The following is a 16,074-nucleotide window of genomic DNA, read 5'->3' as shown; positions in this document are numbered from 1 at the left end:
CTTTCTTACCACAGTTGTTAAATGAAATTGCAGTTATTAGTAACATGGTTAAGTGACTCCAGCTCCCCATTGACTTTGCTTGTCAGAAGGTTAAAAAAGGGGAGCACGTGACCCCAGGACACTGCAACCATCATAAATATAAGTCAATTCCCCAGCATTTGAATTTTGTTCATGTGACCATGGGAATGCTGCAACAGCCATAAGTGCAAAAAATGGTCACAAGTCACTTTTTTCAGTGCTATTCTAACTTTGAACAATCACTAAATAAACTGTTGTAAGTTGAGGACTACCTGTACATTTGAATTTGGATCTGTGAAATTGAAAAAAGAATAATTTGAACATTTCTGAAACTGCAGTATTTACCAACCAATCAAGGAATTTTATTCTCATCTGCTAAAAATAAATTATCCTTATGATTTATATTGTTTCTTATTGTTCTGTAACCCAACAAGACAGACACAGACTTCAGAGGATAATTAGAACTGCAGAAAAAGCAATTGCTACCAACCTGCCTTCCATTGAAGACCTGTAAACTGCACGAGTCAAAAAGGGCTGTGAAAATATTTACAGACCCCTCACATCCTGGACATAAACTGTTTAAACTCCTACCCTCAAAACGGCCCTATAGGGCACTGCACACCAGAACAACTAGAACAAGGACAGTTTTTTCCCGAACACCATCACTCTGCTAAACAAATAATTCCCTCAGCACTGTCAAACTATTTACTAAATCTGCACTATTAATCTTCTCATCGTTCTCATCACCCATCTCCTTCCACTTATGACTGTATGACTGTAACTTTGTTGCTGGTAATCCTTATGATTATATTGATATTGTTTCCTGATTGTTTATTTGTACCCTATGACTATCATTAAGTATTGTACCTTATGATTCTTGATGAACGTATCTTTTCTTTTATGTACACTGACAGCATTTGCACCAAGACAAATTCCTTGTGTGTCCAATCACGCTTGGTCAATAAAAAAAATTCTATTCTATTCTAATATGATTTGATTGCTTATTTGTATCCTATGTCTATCATTAAGTGTTGTACCTTATGATTCTTGACAAATATATCTTTTCTTTTATGTACGCTGAGAGCATATGCACCAAAACAAATTCCTTGTGTGTCCAATCACACTTAGCCAATAAAAAATTCTATTCAATTCTATTATTCTAATCAGGCAAATAATTGTAGTAGATTTTATCTCCAGAAGGCACTTCATTTTTGCTTGCTGGTTTTTTGTTTTTTTTTAGGTAACAGTGGATTAAGGAAGAAAAGTCAATACTGGAAAGAAAAATAAGCATTTCTCATGTACAAGTATCTATATTCTCAATACTTAATTTAAAAAAAAAATAATGGATGCTGATACTAGAAAGATGCTTTTTAGCAAATAATGTGAACATGGGAAGTACCGTATATACTCGAATATAAGCCGATCCGAGTATAAGCCGAGGTCCCCAATTTTACCCCAAAAAACTGGGGTAAACTGGGAACTCGAGTATAAGCCGAGGGTGGGAAATGAGGCAGCTACCGGTCGGGGAAACCCTCCCTCCCTCAGCCGAGAAGGCTGGCGGCTCCCCCGCCCCGCCCTCTCACTGCACCGGCAGGGCTTCCCCGTGCTAATGCAAAAGCCCGCCAAGTTTGCGCCATCCGGTATAATGTGAAAAAAAGAAGAAAAAAAAAAACTCGAATATAAGCCGTATATACTCGAGTATAAGCCGAGGGGACGTTTTTCAGCACAAAAAACGTGCTGAAAAACTCGGCTTATACTCGAATATATACGGTACCTCTATTAAAAAAAAAAATAGAAAGCAGTGTACAAAACAAGGATGTAAGAACTCTGATTGTGGGTTACTGGTTCCCCCTTGCTGCAATAATTTTCAAGTCACTGCAATGGTGTAATGTTTAATGTGACAGAAGGAGAAATTATGAAATATATGGCCATTAACATTTAACTGTAATTCATTTAAATTACATGCAATTTATTTTTTGTCCCAGATCTATACACTTTTTGAAGTACAGTCCTTGGCACACTATAATGAAAGACTAATTCTGGCTTCCCTTCATTATAAAATGTATTCCGTGTGAAAAAGATATATTACCTGCTGTAACCGTGCAGCAGGGTAACTAATATTCTGTTTAGTTAAAAATTAAAGTGCCCTGGTAGCAGGGGTGGAATCTAGCAGGTTCTGACAGGTTCTGGAGGACCAGCAGCGGAAAGTTTCAGCTGTTCGGAGAACCGGTAGCAGAAATTTTGAGTAGTTCAGAGAACTGGCAAATACTACCTCTGGCTGGCCCCAGAGTGGGGTAGGAATGGAGATTTTACAATATCCTTCCCCTGCCACACCCACCAAGCCACACCCACAGAACCGGTAGTAAAAAAATTTGGATTTCATCACTGCCTGGTAGTCAGATTGTACATACATGAATCAGCAAAAGGAAATTTAATTTGGAAAAACCAGTGTACTGTATTCCTAGTAGAAGCCCTTAGTACTGCTGCTATCAGGTTCCCTTTACAATCATTCTTGTCCCTCCAATCTCCCTACAACACTCTTCTTACTATTGTGATGGCCGATTTAAAATGGATCAAGTACTGTACGAAGGCCAAGACGTCATAGAACTAGAAAAATAGCATAACCAGAAATATTACTTATAGTAGTTATTTACTACTATAACCAGATTTCTTTACTGTTTCCTCTCTCAACACTTCTCTACTCCACAGACATGAGGGAGACACAAATCTCACACACCTAGAGTGCGATGACTGATTGATTAAAGCCACACCTTTGGAATTAGCAGGATCAGCTTGGTTGCCTAATCCTGGTATATTCTCTAGGGTGAATAATAGTTCATACAGATAATCCCGAGAGCAGCTGTCTTTCCCACCCCCCACCCCCCACCCCGAAACCGGCATGGTTTCCAAACAGTGGAAAGTTTATGCAGGTCCAGATAAAACAAGAGACGGGCACATGATAAAGTGGCATGACTGGTTATTGACATTTATGAATTCTTCAGCAAAAGATTTGGCTTCCCTCAATGCACAAATTGTCAGGAAGAATATAGTATTTGTGTGATATTGAACTATTCAAGCACAAAAAAAAGTTGAAGTACTAAAGAGTCATGCATCATGTGGACACACTGTAGAGATCCTTTGAAAATAAAAAGCCACCAGACAATAAAGAGGATTGTCTCACTGATTTCTCAGAATGAGAAAGGATGGGAGTTTGCGCTGGTGCAGAGAAGAAGGTAAAGATTATTATCACTAGTGTCAGAGTTGCCTGAAGTGTATGTATTTAAGACATGAAGTATGGCGAAAGTTGTGCATATCACATGCTGGTCCACCCCATGCTAGAGGCAGGCTACCTCAAATCACCGGAATCCCTAATTGGTTATTAAATTGTCTGAAAGGAATTTCACAAGCCCAAACAATGCAAAAAGACATTTCTTAATACCTGATTGTGCTTCATTAAACGGAGCCCAGAAAGGCCCTGGTCCAGCCACAGATCGCTCATTATTTCCTCCACTAGGGTGGCGGCTATGTTTCCTCCATGAATGGGGAGAAGTTGGTGGAGACTGCTGTGGTGAAACGACTGGAGATGTAGACTCCTAAAAATAAAGGAAACTAATAAGTGCTGAAACGTATTTGTAAAAATCACTCTTCATGGGTAAAAACTAATATCCCAGAAATGGATTCCTATTTATATAATTTCTTCCCTTCCTTCCCCTCTGAACCAGATTACGGCTAGTGACTTACAAGTGGTGCTTACACTTAACCATTTCAGTGCCCTGCAGACACGTCATTGGCATTTGTAATCTTCCCAGCTGACTTCCAACAAGCAATCAATGGCATCGCCAGCAGTTAGTTGCAGTCATGTGATGCCTCATTTAACAACCATGGATGAGTCACCTAACTCAAAAGGTCCTGCCATCGCTATGTGGAGTGGTCATGTGTAGTTTCCTTAATGACCACCTTATTTAGCAACGGATTTGCCAATCCCAATTATAGTCATTAAGTGAGGACTACCTGTATGAGGGTACATGGGGAGCTTCAGGGAATGAATATTTTTATTCCTCTCACTTTATCTAGAAGAAACTGTTTCTGCTACTGAATATATGAAGCTGGACTTAAGGTTAACACATTTTGAAAGGGACTATCTTTTTGATTACAGTACAGCATTACATGAATAAATTAGTATCTCCTCATCACTGAACAATTAAAATACTCCTCCAAACAATGATAGATGCAGCTATTAAGACAGCAGAAACTGTCAAAGATTCTTGTGGTATCAAATTTAGTTCTCTTAACTGAGAAACAAATGAATGAAACAAACAAAAAAGCTATAAGATGGGAGAAAAGTCATGCTACATGAAGCAATTACCACTTGAGATTTTTCTTTGTTGCTTTTCAGCAAAATCTGCTCAAAAAATTGGACAGCCAGCAGATGTTAAAGGTATGGTAAAGAAGGGAGAACTGCTCTATTCTAGCTTTGTTGATGAAAACCATTCTGACAATGTTTATGGAGATTCTCAGTCATCCAGGTCATGGTTGTCCCAAAGGTGCTTTTTTTTTTCCAAGAAGCAACTGGACTTCCTGGTTTTTCTTTGAAGACATTTCGCTTCTCGTCCAAGAAGCTTCTTCAGCTCTTCTTCAAAAAGAACTGAAGAAGCTTCTTCGATGAGAAACGAAATGTCTTCAAAGAAAAACTAGAAAGTTCAGTTGCCTCTTGAAGACAAAACGCACCTTTAGGACATTCCGACAATGGATTTTACTCTGTACATGAAACATTCACCAAGGGTAGTAGTTTGTACTCAAAAGTTCTGCAGACATAAAATCTTCAGAAAAGTTTCTCATTCTAATTTACAGCAGTTCAAAGTTGTCTGATACTCAATAGACAGGTTTTCACAATTTTTCCAGCATTTACTCTCTTATTGCAATTGTTCTCCCCACAAGTGTGGGGAAGAGGTGACAGGAAATACTCTTTCAAGAATATCTTTTTGTTAACACAATCTCTGGATCAAGCCCAACTTGTTTAAACATGCCTGATTCCAAAGCATTCAGTAATATATCATATACTTTTAATGGAATTATATTACATGTTCTGCTACCAGCGCCATATACAGAAAACAGTTGAATGAATAATTTTAATACAAGTTATAATCTGTCATCTTTATGATAAAGGTTTTCAGTTGAAGGCAGTCAGATGAAAAGTAATCAATAAAGGTTGCCTAAATTTAGCAATCTGTTCTAAGCAAGGTAAACAACTTGGTCAAAACAGTATTACTATGGATACGTGAATTAAGGCTGTGCAAAGCCTTCCAAAGAGGATTTTTTCTGTGTGGGAACATGTAGGAAGCATCTTTCCTGAAATAATTAAAAGAGTTATTTACAAGAACTGCATGGAAACTAATCCCAGATCTTTGCACATGCATACATGGACGTCCATTTTGCTTCACTTCAGCCGTTGGAACTTACTGACTCTATATCAGGGGTCTCCAACCTTGGCAACTTGAAGCCCGGAGGACTTCAACTCCCAGAATTCCCCAGCCAGTTTTGCTGGCTGGGGAATTCTGGAAGTTGAAGTCCTCCAGGCTTCAAGTTGCCAAAGTTGGAGGCCCCTGCTCTATATAATTACTGCCAATGATTTTCACTTTTTCCCCTTGATTTTAACCTACTTTTTTCCCCTGATGTTGGGATCTAGATCAATTTTCTTTCAATTAAGTCAAGTAAATCATAGATGGCAAATCTTTACCTCCAAACTGTTCCTGAGACCAGAGATCTGGACCAACCTAATTCTATGCAGATGACTGCAGGTTTTAAATAATTCTTCCCTGCAAAATATGTCCCAGACCAGGTGTGTCTAATTCGCTGCCCATGGGCTGCATGCAGTCCTGGACAGCTAGTAATGTGGCACAAGATCATAAAAGTATAAAAATAATAAAGGAAGTTTGATTTGTATGTACATTAACTATATTATATATTTTATATGCAGCCCAACAAAATTCCTTTTCGCTCAATGCGGCACAGGCAAGCCAAGAGGTTGGATAACCATGTCTTAGACCTTGACGAATTTGATGCCAACTAAAATGGCACTTAAGATCAACAGAGAAAAAACTGCAACTTTTCAATACGAAGGAGATAGCACAAGGTTATTATTATTCAAATATATGGAAAGCGGGAAAAACGGCATTTAAAATAGTGGTTAAATGTATTGCTTAAACAACAGAAAGATTAGTACCTGAAATCCCCGGTACTATTGCCTGGTACACAATTTCTTAGACAAGTCAAAGTAAATTAGAGCTTGCAACTAAGGTAAGCTTGCAACTATTGTTCTTTTTATTTTAACATGTAACCGAACTAGACATGAAAGACACATGTACCCCTAAGCCAGCCTCTAGACTGCATTACCTGTTGATCTGTAGCTGGACGTTGCTGAACTATATCATGGCTCACAGAGCCCTTTTTAGCTTGTATTCTGCCTGGTGGAGGAGGAATTGCACCTGAATAGGAAGATGAGTTATCAGCATCTGAAGAATACAAGGATGAATGCCTTAATTCTTGCTCATTCTTTGACATCACAAATCGGGGTAGGGGGAGGTCTTTGACTGTCAAAATAAGATGACATGGATTAAGAAATTTATATTACAAAATTCTTTTGACTAATAAGTTAAAATATAATTTTACTTTGAGCAGTTGTTAAAATTCTTTGTTAATCATAATGTATTATGATTACTCACTATGAAAAGTAACTAAGATTGTGACAGTTCAGTTAAGATCCAAAGAACAATTATCTTTAGTATCAGTATTTTCAAATATAGAAACATCAATACAGTACTGTATTTTTTGGAGTATAAGACACTCCTTTTCCCCCCAAAAAAGAGGGTGAAAATCTGAGTGCGTCTTATACTCCGAATGTAGCCCCGCCCAACTTCTCAAACAGAGGTTTCAGAGGCTGAAAAAAAGCCCCAAACAGAGCTTAATGGAGCTTAGAAAAAAAGTCCCAAACAGAGCTTCAGAGGCTTTTTTTCTGAAGTTCTGTTTTGGAGGCTTTCAGAGGCAGAAAAAAGTTTTTTTCTGAAACAAAGTTTCAGAGGCAGAAAAAAAAGCAAAAAAAAAAGAGCAAGGCACAGAGCTCACAACCAAGGAACCTGTTGCTAAAATTCACCTCTGGGAGCAGCTGATTGGGGGTATTCTGGGAGGCCAATCCACCTGCCAATCAGCCTTTTTCTTATTTTCCTCCACAAAAACTAAAGTGCGTCTTCTCCTTCGAAAAATATGATAATCCTCGATTTACAACAGTTCCTTTAGTGACTGTTCAAAGTTACAACACTGAAAAAAATGACTTTAGATAGTTTTTCAGTTATGATCTTTCCAGTATCCTCATAGTCACGTGATCAAAATTCAGACACTTGGCAACTGGTTCATATTTATTACCGTTGCTGTATCCCAGGGCCCTGTGATCCCCTTTTAAGACCTTCTGACAAACAAAGTCAATGGGGAAGCCAGATTCATTTAAGAACCAGGTTGCAAACTTATTTACTGCAGTGATTCACTTAACAACTGAGGCAAGAAAGGTGGTAAAATGGGCAAAATTAACTTAACAAATGTCCCATTTAATGTCAGAGATTTAGGGCTCAAATGTGGTTGTAAGTTGAGGACCACCTGTAGTTCAATCTAATTATAAAATTTAAATATTTTAATAGGGATAATTTATTTTATTTATTTATTAATTATTTTCAAAATTTCCTGAAACTTCAAATACATATTTTTATCATTTAATATTTTGTGTTTGTTTGCTAACAAATACCAGAAGGCATTTAATTCATAAATATAGATATAGGAGTGCTGTAACAGCGAGAACCTTCCATGAAATAAGAAAATGTAACTTTTAATACAATGTACAAACATATGTAGTTTTGAATCATTTTTGTCAATAAATGAACAAGTTTAATGTTTTTGAGTCATTTGCTTAATTGGGTTCCCTTGATCTAGTTTTAGGACTTGTGGGTAGAACAGATGATGCTTTAGGTCACATTTATGCAGAAATATTAAAAATTCAAAAGGATCCACAAATCTTTAAAAAAAACACTGTATGTATTTGCATCTAAACAATAAAACATGGTATCTTAAGAAGATGTATCATAGTAACTTAAAGCTGAGCTTACTTGTATCAATATTACAACTTCCCAAATCCAAATTTAAAGCATTTTAAAGCAGTCTTGACCAACTAAGCTGGTGAACCTCAGGAAGAGAATCAAAATAGTTTCAACTCAGATTCATGGAAAAGCTTGCATCTATTGATGGAACAAGTGATGCTTATTTTAACAGCAACTTCTCAAGTTTGAAAAGTGCAGTGTTGCAACTGCCCCCCACCGCCCAATAGCACTTTTTAAAATAATTAATCCACTGCAAATTTTTTGATATCTAATGAAGTATCACAATCTGGGCTTTTATCTTGCTAATTCCAAAAGCACCTCAAGCACATAACAGCATAATACCTGAGTAGCCAGGTAACAGAATGCACACGTTTCTCTGCTTGTGTTTTTTTCCACATGCTTCTATACTTACTGACAATGAATGCAGAAATCTTACTAGGCATTACTATTTCATTCTTTTGTAGGTTCACTTATTTATTCCTATTTCCCACGGCAGGAAAAATGATTAAATAAGCACCGACTTTGAGAATAAGGTTAAAGTGAAAATCAGGCCAAGCTGTTTGACATTCCTTTTCATATTAAAAACAAAATTCTGCATTTTCCCTTACACTTAAAAATGCATGACAATCTTAAGGTTGAAAGGTTTATGCATATATATATATAGGTTTTACATACATGTAAGAAGTCTAAAACTCAGCTTTCTTTTTTTGTTGCTCAAGAGCTGGAATTCTGTGACTGTTCCACTTTCTTGTGATAGTAAGAACACTAACACAAGTCACGTGTGAGACACAGTTTTATGAGTTCCTTATTTCATTTTTGAGGAACAAGCCCAGTAATATATTATAGTCAGACAACAGGCATATTTTTAAATTTGATTTTAATATTATTTCAAGGCTTACCAGAATTTAAACTTTCCATTCGTAGTGGAAACCCAGACTGAGCCACTGCAACAAGTTTCAAAGCAATGTAGAATTGGCTTCTTCCGAAGTATCCAAGTCTAGTTGCACCACAAAGTTCCATGATCTACAGACAGATCAATATACATAACGTGAGATTGTATCTGTCTATTAAGCTTAGTATTAATCTATGCATTCTATCAAAGGAATAAATAATTCTAAAATCCAAAGTTAATGATATTGAGCCATTTCTCAATAGCTATATATTGTAATAAAGACAATTTTGCAATGCATGAGTGCATATTATTTATTATTAATTTCCTCATAGATAATATGCATGCAGCACTGCACAATGTAGTCATGCATTTGTAACTGTAATGAAAAATTTGGCAATCTTAAATGCACATTTTAATAGCCACTGATTCAAAGAAAATAAAATCCACAAAAAGGGCAACAAATGAGTGTCTATAGGTGACTGAAATCATACAAATGTTCACTACAAATTGCAGCTCTTTGTTTAGCAATGATTCTGTTCACCAATAATGCTAAAATATTATAAGGTATTAATTTCCAAGTTTCTCCTCAATATTTAACTTAAGTATGCTTTATGGTACTTAACAGTTCATATTCCCGTTCAGTGAAACATCTTAATTTTGCCAGTTTGAATACTAGTACCCAGTATTTGTTATGGCAATATATTTTGCTGTTTCCACCAGAAAAAGAACCTCATTATTAATTTCTGAGAATCTCAACTTCAGTTTTTAATCATAAATTTTTCTGACAGCAGCATGCTGTACAAGCAAATCTACCAGAAACAATCTGTAATGATCTGACTGACAATATCAACATCAAATCAATTAGCTATGGGAACCATTACTGCTCAGCAACTTCACTGAAAATTTGGTTTGAAGCATTCTGGAATCTGTCATAGCAGATAAAAAAAGCTGGGTACTCAAAACCTGAATTATAACAGTAGTAATAAAACTGATGCAGTTTGGTTTGATTTAAATTTAAAAGGTTCCAGTACACACCGAAAGGTTTACCTAGAAAATATAAATATATATTAATATATATAAAAACTATAAAATAAATTTAATATAAAACAAAAGGGTCTTCTGATGCAACATTAAAAGGGTGGAATACAATATGTCTTGCTGTGACAAAATACATTTCACAGACTTCTCCATTAAGTCATCAGGTATCAAGTTCAACTTGGAGTGGTCTTTATTTTAGCTAAGAAATACCACTGAATTCCTAGAGACAGCAGAGAAAGGACTATCTGTAAGAGGTGTTTATTTTATCATAACATGACTAGTAGACTACAAGCGATCTTTCTTCTTGTGTAAGTTTAGTCTCTGCAACTATTTGTACAAAAGCTGCAAATGAATATATAATAGCATTGCAGGATTAGGCACATTAAGCAAGATTAATTCAATCCCATAAACTCCAATATTTTGGGCTGAAAACTGAGATAACTATGTTTTTTCTGACTCTAACCATAGTATTGATTCAAAGTTTCTTTATTAATTAGTTGATAAATGCTTTAAAGACAAGAGTAGGTAAGTTCTTCATATTCTTGAATTCTTTTTGTAATATGTAAAACACACACATTAATTGTATCTTAGTAACTATATTTACATTCTAGATTTTTTAAAAAAAATTGTTATCAGAAACTTAAGGCAGTAGTAACTGAAACATTATCCCAGTTTCAGCAAGAAACCCATGTGCTATTTAAGTATAGCTCATGAAGTTCCAGTTCAATTAATAGCAGCTAAACATGATACAGCATTTTAAGTGACTACTTACTGCATCAGATGTACCCATAACTGTATAATTTTCTAAAAATACCATTAAAAGAAATTCTTCACATTTGAACCTTAAGGTAAAATTTGCTTTTACATATATTAAACAAGTTAGGGAATAGACATACCAACCATGGATTCTGGATTTTTTGCCCAATTCCTTAACAATAGCTCTGTTGTAATCCATCCTAAGCAGGGAGTTTAGGATGGAAAGCTGGAAACATTGTGAGACATTGTCTTACTGTCTTATAGAAATGCAATTGGAGGGTTTTTCCCCCCTGGATATTTTTCTACACAGTTCTTAGCTACATATGGACCTTTTTTTTTAAAGACCCAAACTCTCTTTTATCAGCTTCTCCATCCCTACCAGAAGTGGTTTGTTTTTCAGAAAGTTAGCCTTCTGGTGAACAAACAGATGGCATGATGGTCCAGTTGCTTTTACATAAAAAGAAAAGAAAAATTTATACACTTCTGTGCACCAATCACTCCATACAGGTAAGCAAATGTTTAAGCTATGAAGTTCTAACAGAATGCACTGAACTTCCTGCTCACATGAAACTGCCTAAGCTTCCACTACATTTTTTTCATAGAATAGAAATGATGGACACCTAATTTGACCCCCTTTTTATTTTTCATAATTCCTGTTTTGCATTACTAATAGGCTAAAAAGAGGCATAGTCCAAGCTTCCCTTATTTATTCCATTGGGGTTCTCTGTTAATAATTTTTCTACTGCATGCTTTCTTTTCAACTAGATTCCAAAAATGGAAGATAGTTCACTTATTGATAGTTTGCCTTATTTAGAACTGGATCTTAGGCGGTAACGGCCATGTATGAACAGTAAAATGTTATTTACCAGTGTTTCTCTCCGTTCTGAATACAAGCACAAACCATATGAAATACTACAGCAATCAGTGAAACAATCATTACTTGAGGAGTTATATAGCTAAAAATGAACTGTATTATTATGTGGGCTGCTGGACATTTATGCAATATGAATCACAATGAGGTGAGTTAAAGCTAAATCCATTATTTTGAATCAACACAGGAGAAATTCTAATTTTTAGGTTTTTTTGTCAAATTTTGTCAAGCTTTTTTCCTAGCCCACTTCTGAATGTTTTACGAAGTATGCAATTTCCCATTTCATACTTTTAAGAACTTCATTGTAAACAATTAAAACACAGAAATGTATATGTATGTGTATACGAGTCACAATAGCATCTATTTTGACTAATATACATAGTATTTTACTCAATTATAAATGTATCATAATTTTCATATATGCGCATACATGGCAAATAGTCACATGCACATTTATTAATGTTCAAAGTCGGGCTTTTTTCAAATAGAAAAAGCAATGAATCAAATGCTCTAATGGATCTGAAAAACAAAGACCTTATACTGATGAGACATCATAAAGAACTCTGAGAGCTATCTCACCTTTACCAAAAAACAAATTTGGGGACACAATACTACCTTGAATAGTAATAGGCAGCCTAGTGCCCATTAGATGCTTTGGACACTATTCTTTTTACAGAAAGGCCAAAGGCAAAAAAGATTGTAGTAGATATAGTCCAAAGTACTTAGAGGGCATCTGGCTACAAATGTGGACTTAAAAGGTCTAAGTGAAAAACACTGCTTAAAATGTACTTAAAAACAAAAACAGGTGTCCCTCTCAAAAGAGGGGAATTAATATTTACAATGAATAAATACAAAGCAATAAACATAGCTACTAAACTTCATAATATAAATCCTTATTGATAAAAGTGATAAACTGGAAAATAAAAGCAAACAGAAGAACATATACAATGTGCTTGAAGAGTGACAGAATTGAATCTATTTTGACAGTTACAGAAGACGTGGATCTCATTCAACTGTAACTAAAACTCAACCCCCTTTTAACACAACAATCGTATTCATAAGCAAATTCAGCAAGTTTTGTCAGAAAGTTATCTTTTAGACATGTTCCAGTTAGTCAAGATTCAAGGCCATGTCCATTTCATATAAGGGGCAAAGCATTCTTAATAAGGTCTTCTTTACTTGTTTGTTGGCAACAGTTGTGTAATAAACAGTTCAGGCTTTCAATAGATTAAAACAATGTAACACAACATCTACTTACTAACCATATCATTAATAGATAAATTTGTTTTGTCTCATGAGGGCCCTGCCACAGCATGCTAAAATACAATACACTGTCTGCTTTTTAATTGTTCAAGTTAAGGAAATAAGCAGCTACTGTCCAAAAGAGTTGGAAGCACTGTCACTGACCTATTTCAGTGCCTTAAATTTTCAATAACTTCACAAAGAAGTTGGGCTGCATTCTACATTCAATAAAAAAAATAAGGCACTGATACAGATTAACAACAACTACTGCTTCTTACACTTTGGGATAGTAATGAAATGATGATGATCAAGTCACACCAATGACCTCACCCTCACAAAACCCAAACCATGGAATGTCTTTGTGCAAACTAGTGGAATGAGCTAGTGGAATAAGTGAAAGTTCAGCATATCAGATTGGGAAAGGCAGTGTTATGCCACTTTCTATGAAGTAAAAAATGTGTTTTTAAAAATATTTAGTATGGTTCCATACTCCCAGAAAGAATCCAAGGGGGAAAAAAATGAAAACAGCTGCACTCAATTTCAAAACATACATTCCTAACTTATAAGGTATAGTTTACCTAGCTAAGCTACCTTATCTAGCTAAGAAGATTATGAAGCATCCACTCCATACCATAAAACTAGGTCCAGTAATTCAGAGTATTTGGGCACAACAAAACTTAAGAGGATCACCACATAGTTAAGATTTAATACGAAGTGAAGTAGAAAAAAGGCAAATGATGTCTCTGTGTTACCTTTAAGCACTTTTCCCCCTCAAAAGTTATAGGGGGACAAAAAAAAGTCTCGCCGTTCTAAATTCCTTGGAAACTCTTATCTTCGTATTTAATGTCCAGATTAAACGGTCTCCTTATTTTATATTACTTTTTCGGGATTTAAAAAAAAGAAGAAGAAACCAAGCGATGAACGTCATACCTCGCGTTCTGTCTGAAAATAAGCGCTGATCTTGCAACTGGGAAAGAAGTGAGAGCAAAAGTGCTCGAGCCTTGGGGCTGCTACCACCAGCTTGCACTGCCTGCCTCGCTCGGTGGTGCGTTTGCAGAAATGGACCCGCTTTTTCCTTAAAATATTCACCACCACCCCACACACAAGCGACCCTCCCGCTGCAGCTGGAGCTCAAAAGCCTCGAGGGGAAGTAGGAATTCCCCGTTGACCCTTCCCTTAGCCGAGGCACCCCCGCTCCCGCCGGCCGGAGGTCAAAAGCAGCAGTCCGGGGTCGTCTTCGGGTGGGGGCAGGTGGAAAGAAGGACGGACACGGAGGCAGCGGCTTACCTGCATGACTATCTCGTTGGGTAACTGCGCGGCGCGGAAAAGCTCCAGGACCCGCCCGTTGGACGCCACTTTCTTGGTGCTCTCCGTGTCGCAGTAGGAGAAGAGGTCGCAGTAATAGCGCTGCTCCGTTTCGCTCAACGTTAAACCCTCCATCTTACACCGGCCTTGCCTTGCCTTGCCTTGCCCTGCCCCGGGGATCGATCCTACAACGGGGTGGAGTGAAGGAGGGAGCCGGGGCCGCGCTCGCAAGCGCGAAGCCGCCGCCGCCTCCTCCTCCTCGCGCCAGTAGCGGCGGGGGGGGGGGGAAGGAGGCCTTCCGCAAAAAAAAAAAAAAAAAGGAACGAGAGCGCGCGCGCGCCTGTCTGTCTGTGTGTGTGTGTATGTGCGTGTGCGCCTTTCGCCGCCTCGCCTGTCGCTTGTTGATCTCGCGCCGCGAACCTGCCTGCCCGACAAGAGTTGCAGAGGAAGGTTCCAATCCAAAGAAAGCCCGACGACAGGGGGAGGAGGGGGCGTGGCCGCGCGTGCAAAACGAAGAAAAAAAAAAGTGCCCAGCGCTGAGTCGGTCAAAGTCTCCTAATAAAGTTTCTGTACGTTTCTCTTCCGTGCCTTTGGCCACGCCCATTTCCCCCTCCCTCGGGCTCTGTGGGGAAGGCGCGCGCAACCAAGGGGCGGGCGAATTTAATTCCGCTCCCGGAAAAGGAGGAGGAGGAAAAAAAAAAGGGCTGCCCGAGATCTCGCGCACAAGACCCGGATGCGAAGCTGAGAGGTGGTTTAGCTCGTCTCTCCTCTTTCTCTTACGACAGAAGTATTAGGGAGGGGCGGAGGGGGGGGGCTAACACTGTCCTCTGACGGTCTGGAGGTGTACTACAGTGTTTCTGAGTACTATAGCGCCTTTTTTCCCTATTTATTTATTTATTTTGTCATAACAGTATATATAAGCATTGACATGTAACAACTATATAATATATAAGCATATATATGAGGAGCTTGCTCCTGCGATAAACTGAAGATGAAACGAGTATATTATTAAGGGAGTCTGCTGGGGGTGACTGGTTCTCCTACTCTGGGGATGACAGGAGCTGTAGTCCAATGTAAGTGAAGGACATCAGATCAAGGAATATATTTATTGTTAATTTGTTGTACTCCACCTGGCAATACCTTATCAAAAGCACTTGCCTAAAATTAAAAACAACACAATATTAAAAATTAAAAGCCCATATTTAAATTTAATAAAAGACTGACAAAAAAGATGTGGCTTTACAGATTTTCCTAAATATAAAGTACAAATAAAAAGTGACACCCTCAAGAGGATGTTGACTTTCGTTCACACCCAAACAGTTTACTTGGCAATGGTATCAAAGGAATTTGCCATGGATTTCTGGGATGTTTTCCAATTTCCTAATCTAGCTGACGGTCCTGATATTGCCTGGCAGTTTCTCATTCAAATTCTAACCACATTTGATCTTGCTTAGTTTGAGCTTTTTAAAAAGCTTGGCTGGGTGCTGCCACTAGAGGCAAATGGACTTCCTGCTGTATTTTTCACATCTTGGGGGCAGCACAGCGGCCTTCTCCCACATGCTAGAAAGGCTGGCCTCCTATTATTGTGCAAGGGTATCTTCAAAAGTCAAGTGCATATAGTCAAGGCTATGGTTTTCCCAGTTGCAATGTATGGCTGTGAAGGTTGGACCATAAGAAAGGCTGAGCGCCAAAGAATTGAGGCCTTTGAACTCTGGTGCTGGAGAAGACTCCTGTGAGTCCCTTGGACTGCAAGGCGAACAAACAAGTCAGTTCTAGAGGAGATCAACCCTGACTGCTCTTTAGAAGGCCAG

General features: G+C 37.7%; 1 protein-coding gene across 9 annotated transcripts in view; it reads right to left on the bottom strand.

The window, feature by feature from the left end:
• REPS1 (RALBP1 associated Eps domain containing 1) overlaps positions 1–14,839 on the bottom strand; it is a 54,615-nt gene extending 39,776 nt beyond the window's left edge. For 2 of the 9 annotated variants that reach the window (XM_058170785.1, XM_058170768.1), the window contains exons 1-4: positions 14,246–14,837; positions 9,059–9,182; positions 6,412–6,608; positions 3,458–3,611 (exon numbers count right to left, since the gene is read on the bottom strand). In XM_058170785.1, the coding sequence (XP_058026768.1) occupies positions 3,458–3,611; positions 6,412–6,608; positions 9,059–9,182; positions 14,246–14,398 (628 nt within the window). In that variant the 5' untranslated portion in view covers positions 14,399–14,837. Of the gene's footprint in view, positions 1–3,457; positions 3,612–6,411; positions 6,609–9,058; positions 9,183–14,245 lie in introns of all 9 variants that reach the window. The other 7 variants (XM_058170751.1, XM_058170795.1, XR_009153628.1 and 4 more) reach the window with 6 other exon arrangements.
• Positions 14,840–16,074: the final 1,235 nt, after the last annotated feature.

Source organism: Ahaetulla prasina, chromosome 1 (assembly GCF_028640845.1).
Source record: "Ahaetulla prasina isolate Xishuangbanna chromosome 1, ASM2864084v1, whole genome shotgun sequence".
Classification (NCBI taxonomy): domain Eukaryota; kingdom Metazoa; phylum Chordata; class Lepidosauria; order Squamata; family Colubridae; genus Ahaetulla; species Ahaetulla prasina.
Note: the sequence above shows the minus strand (reverse complement) of the source record. Positions and strands in the feature narration are given on the sequence as shown.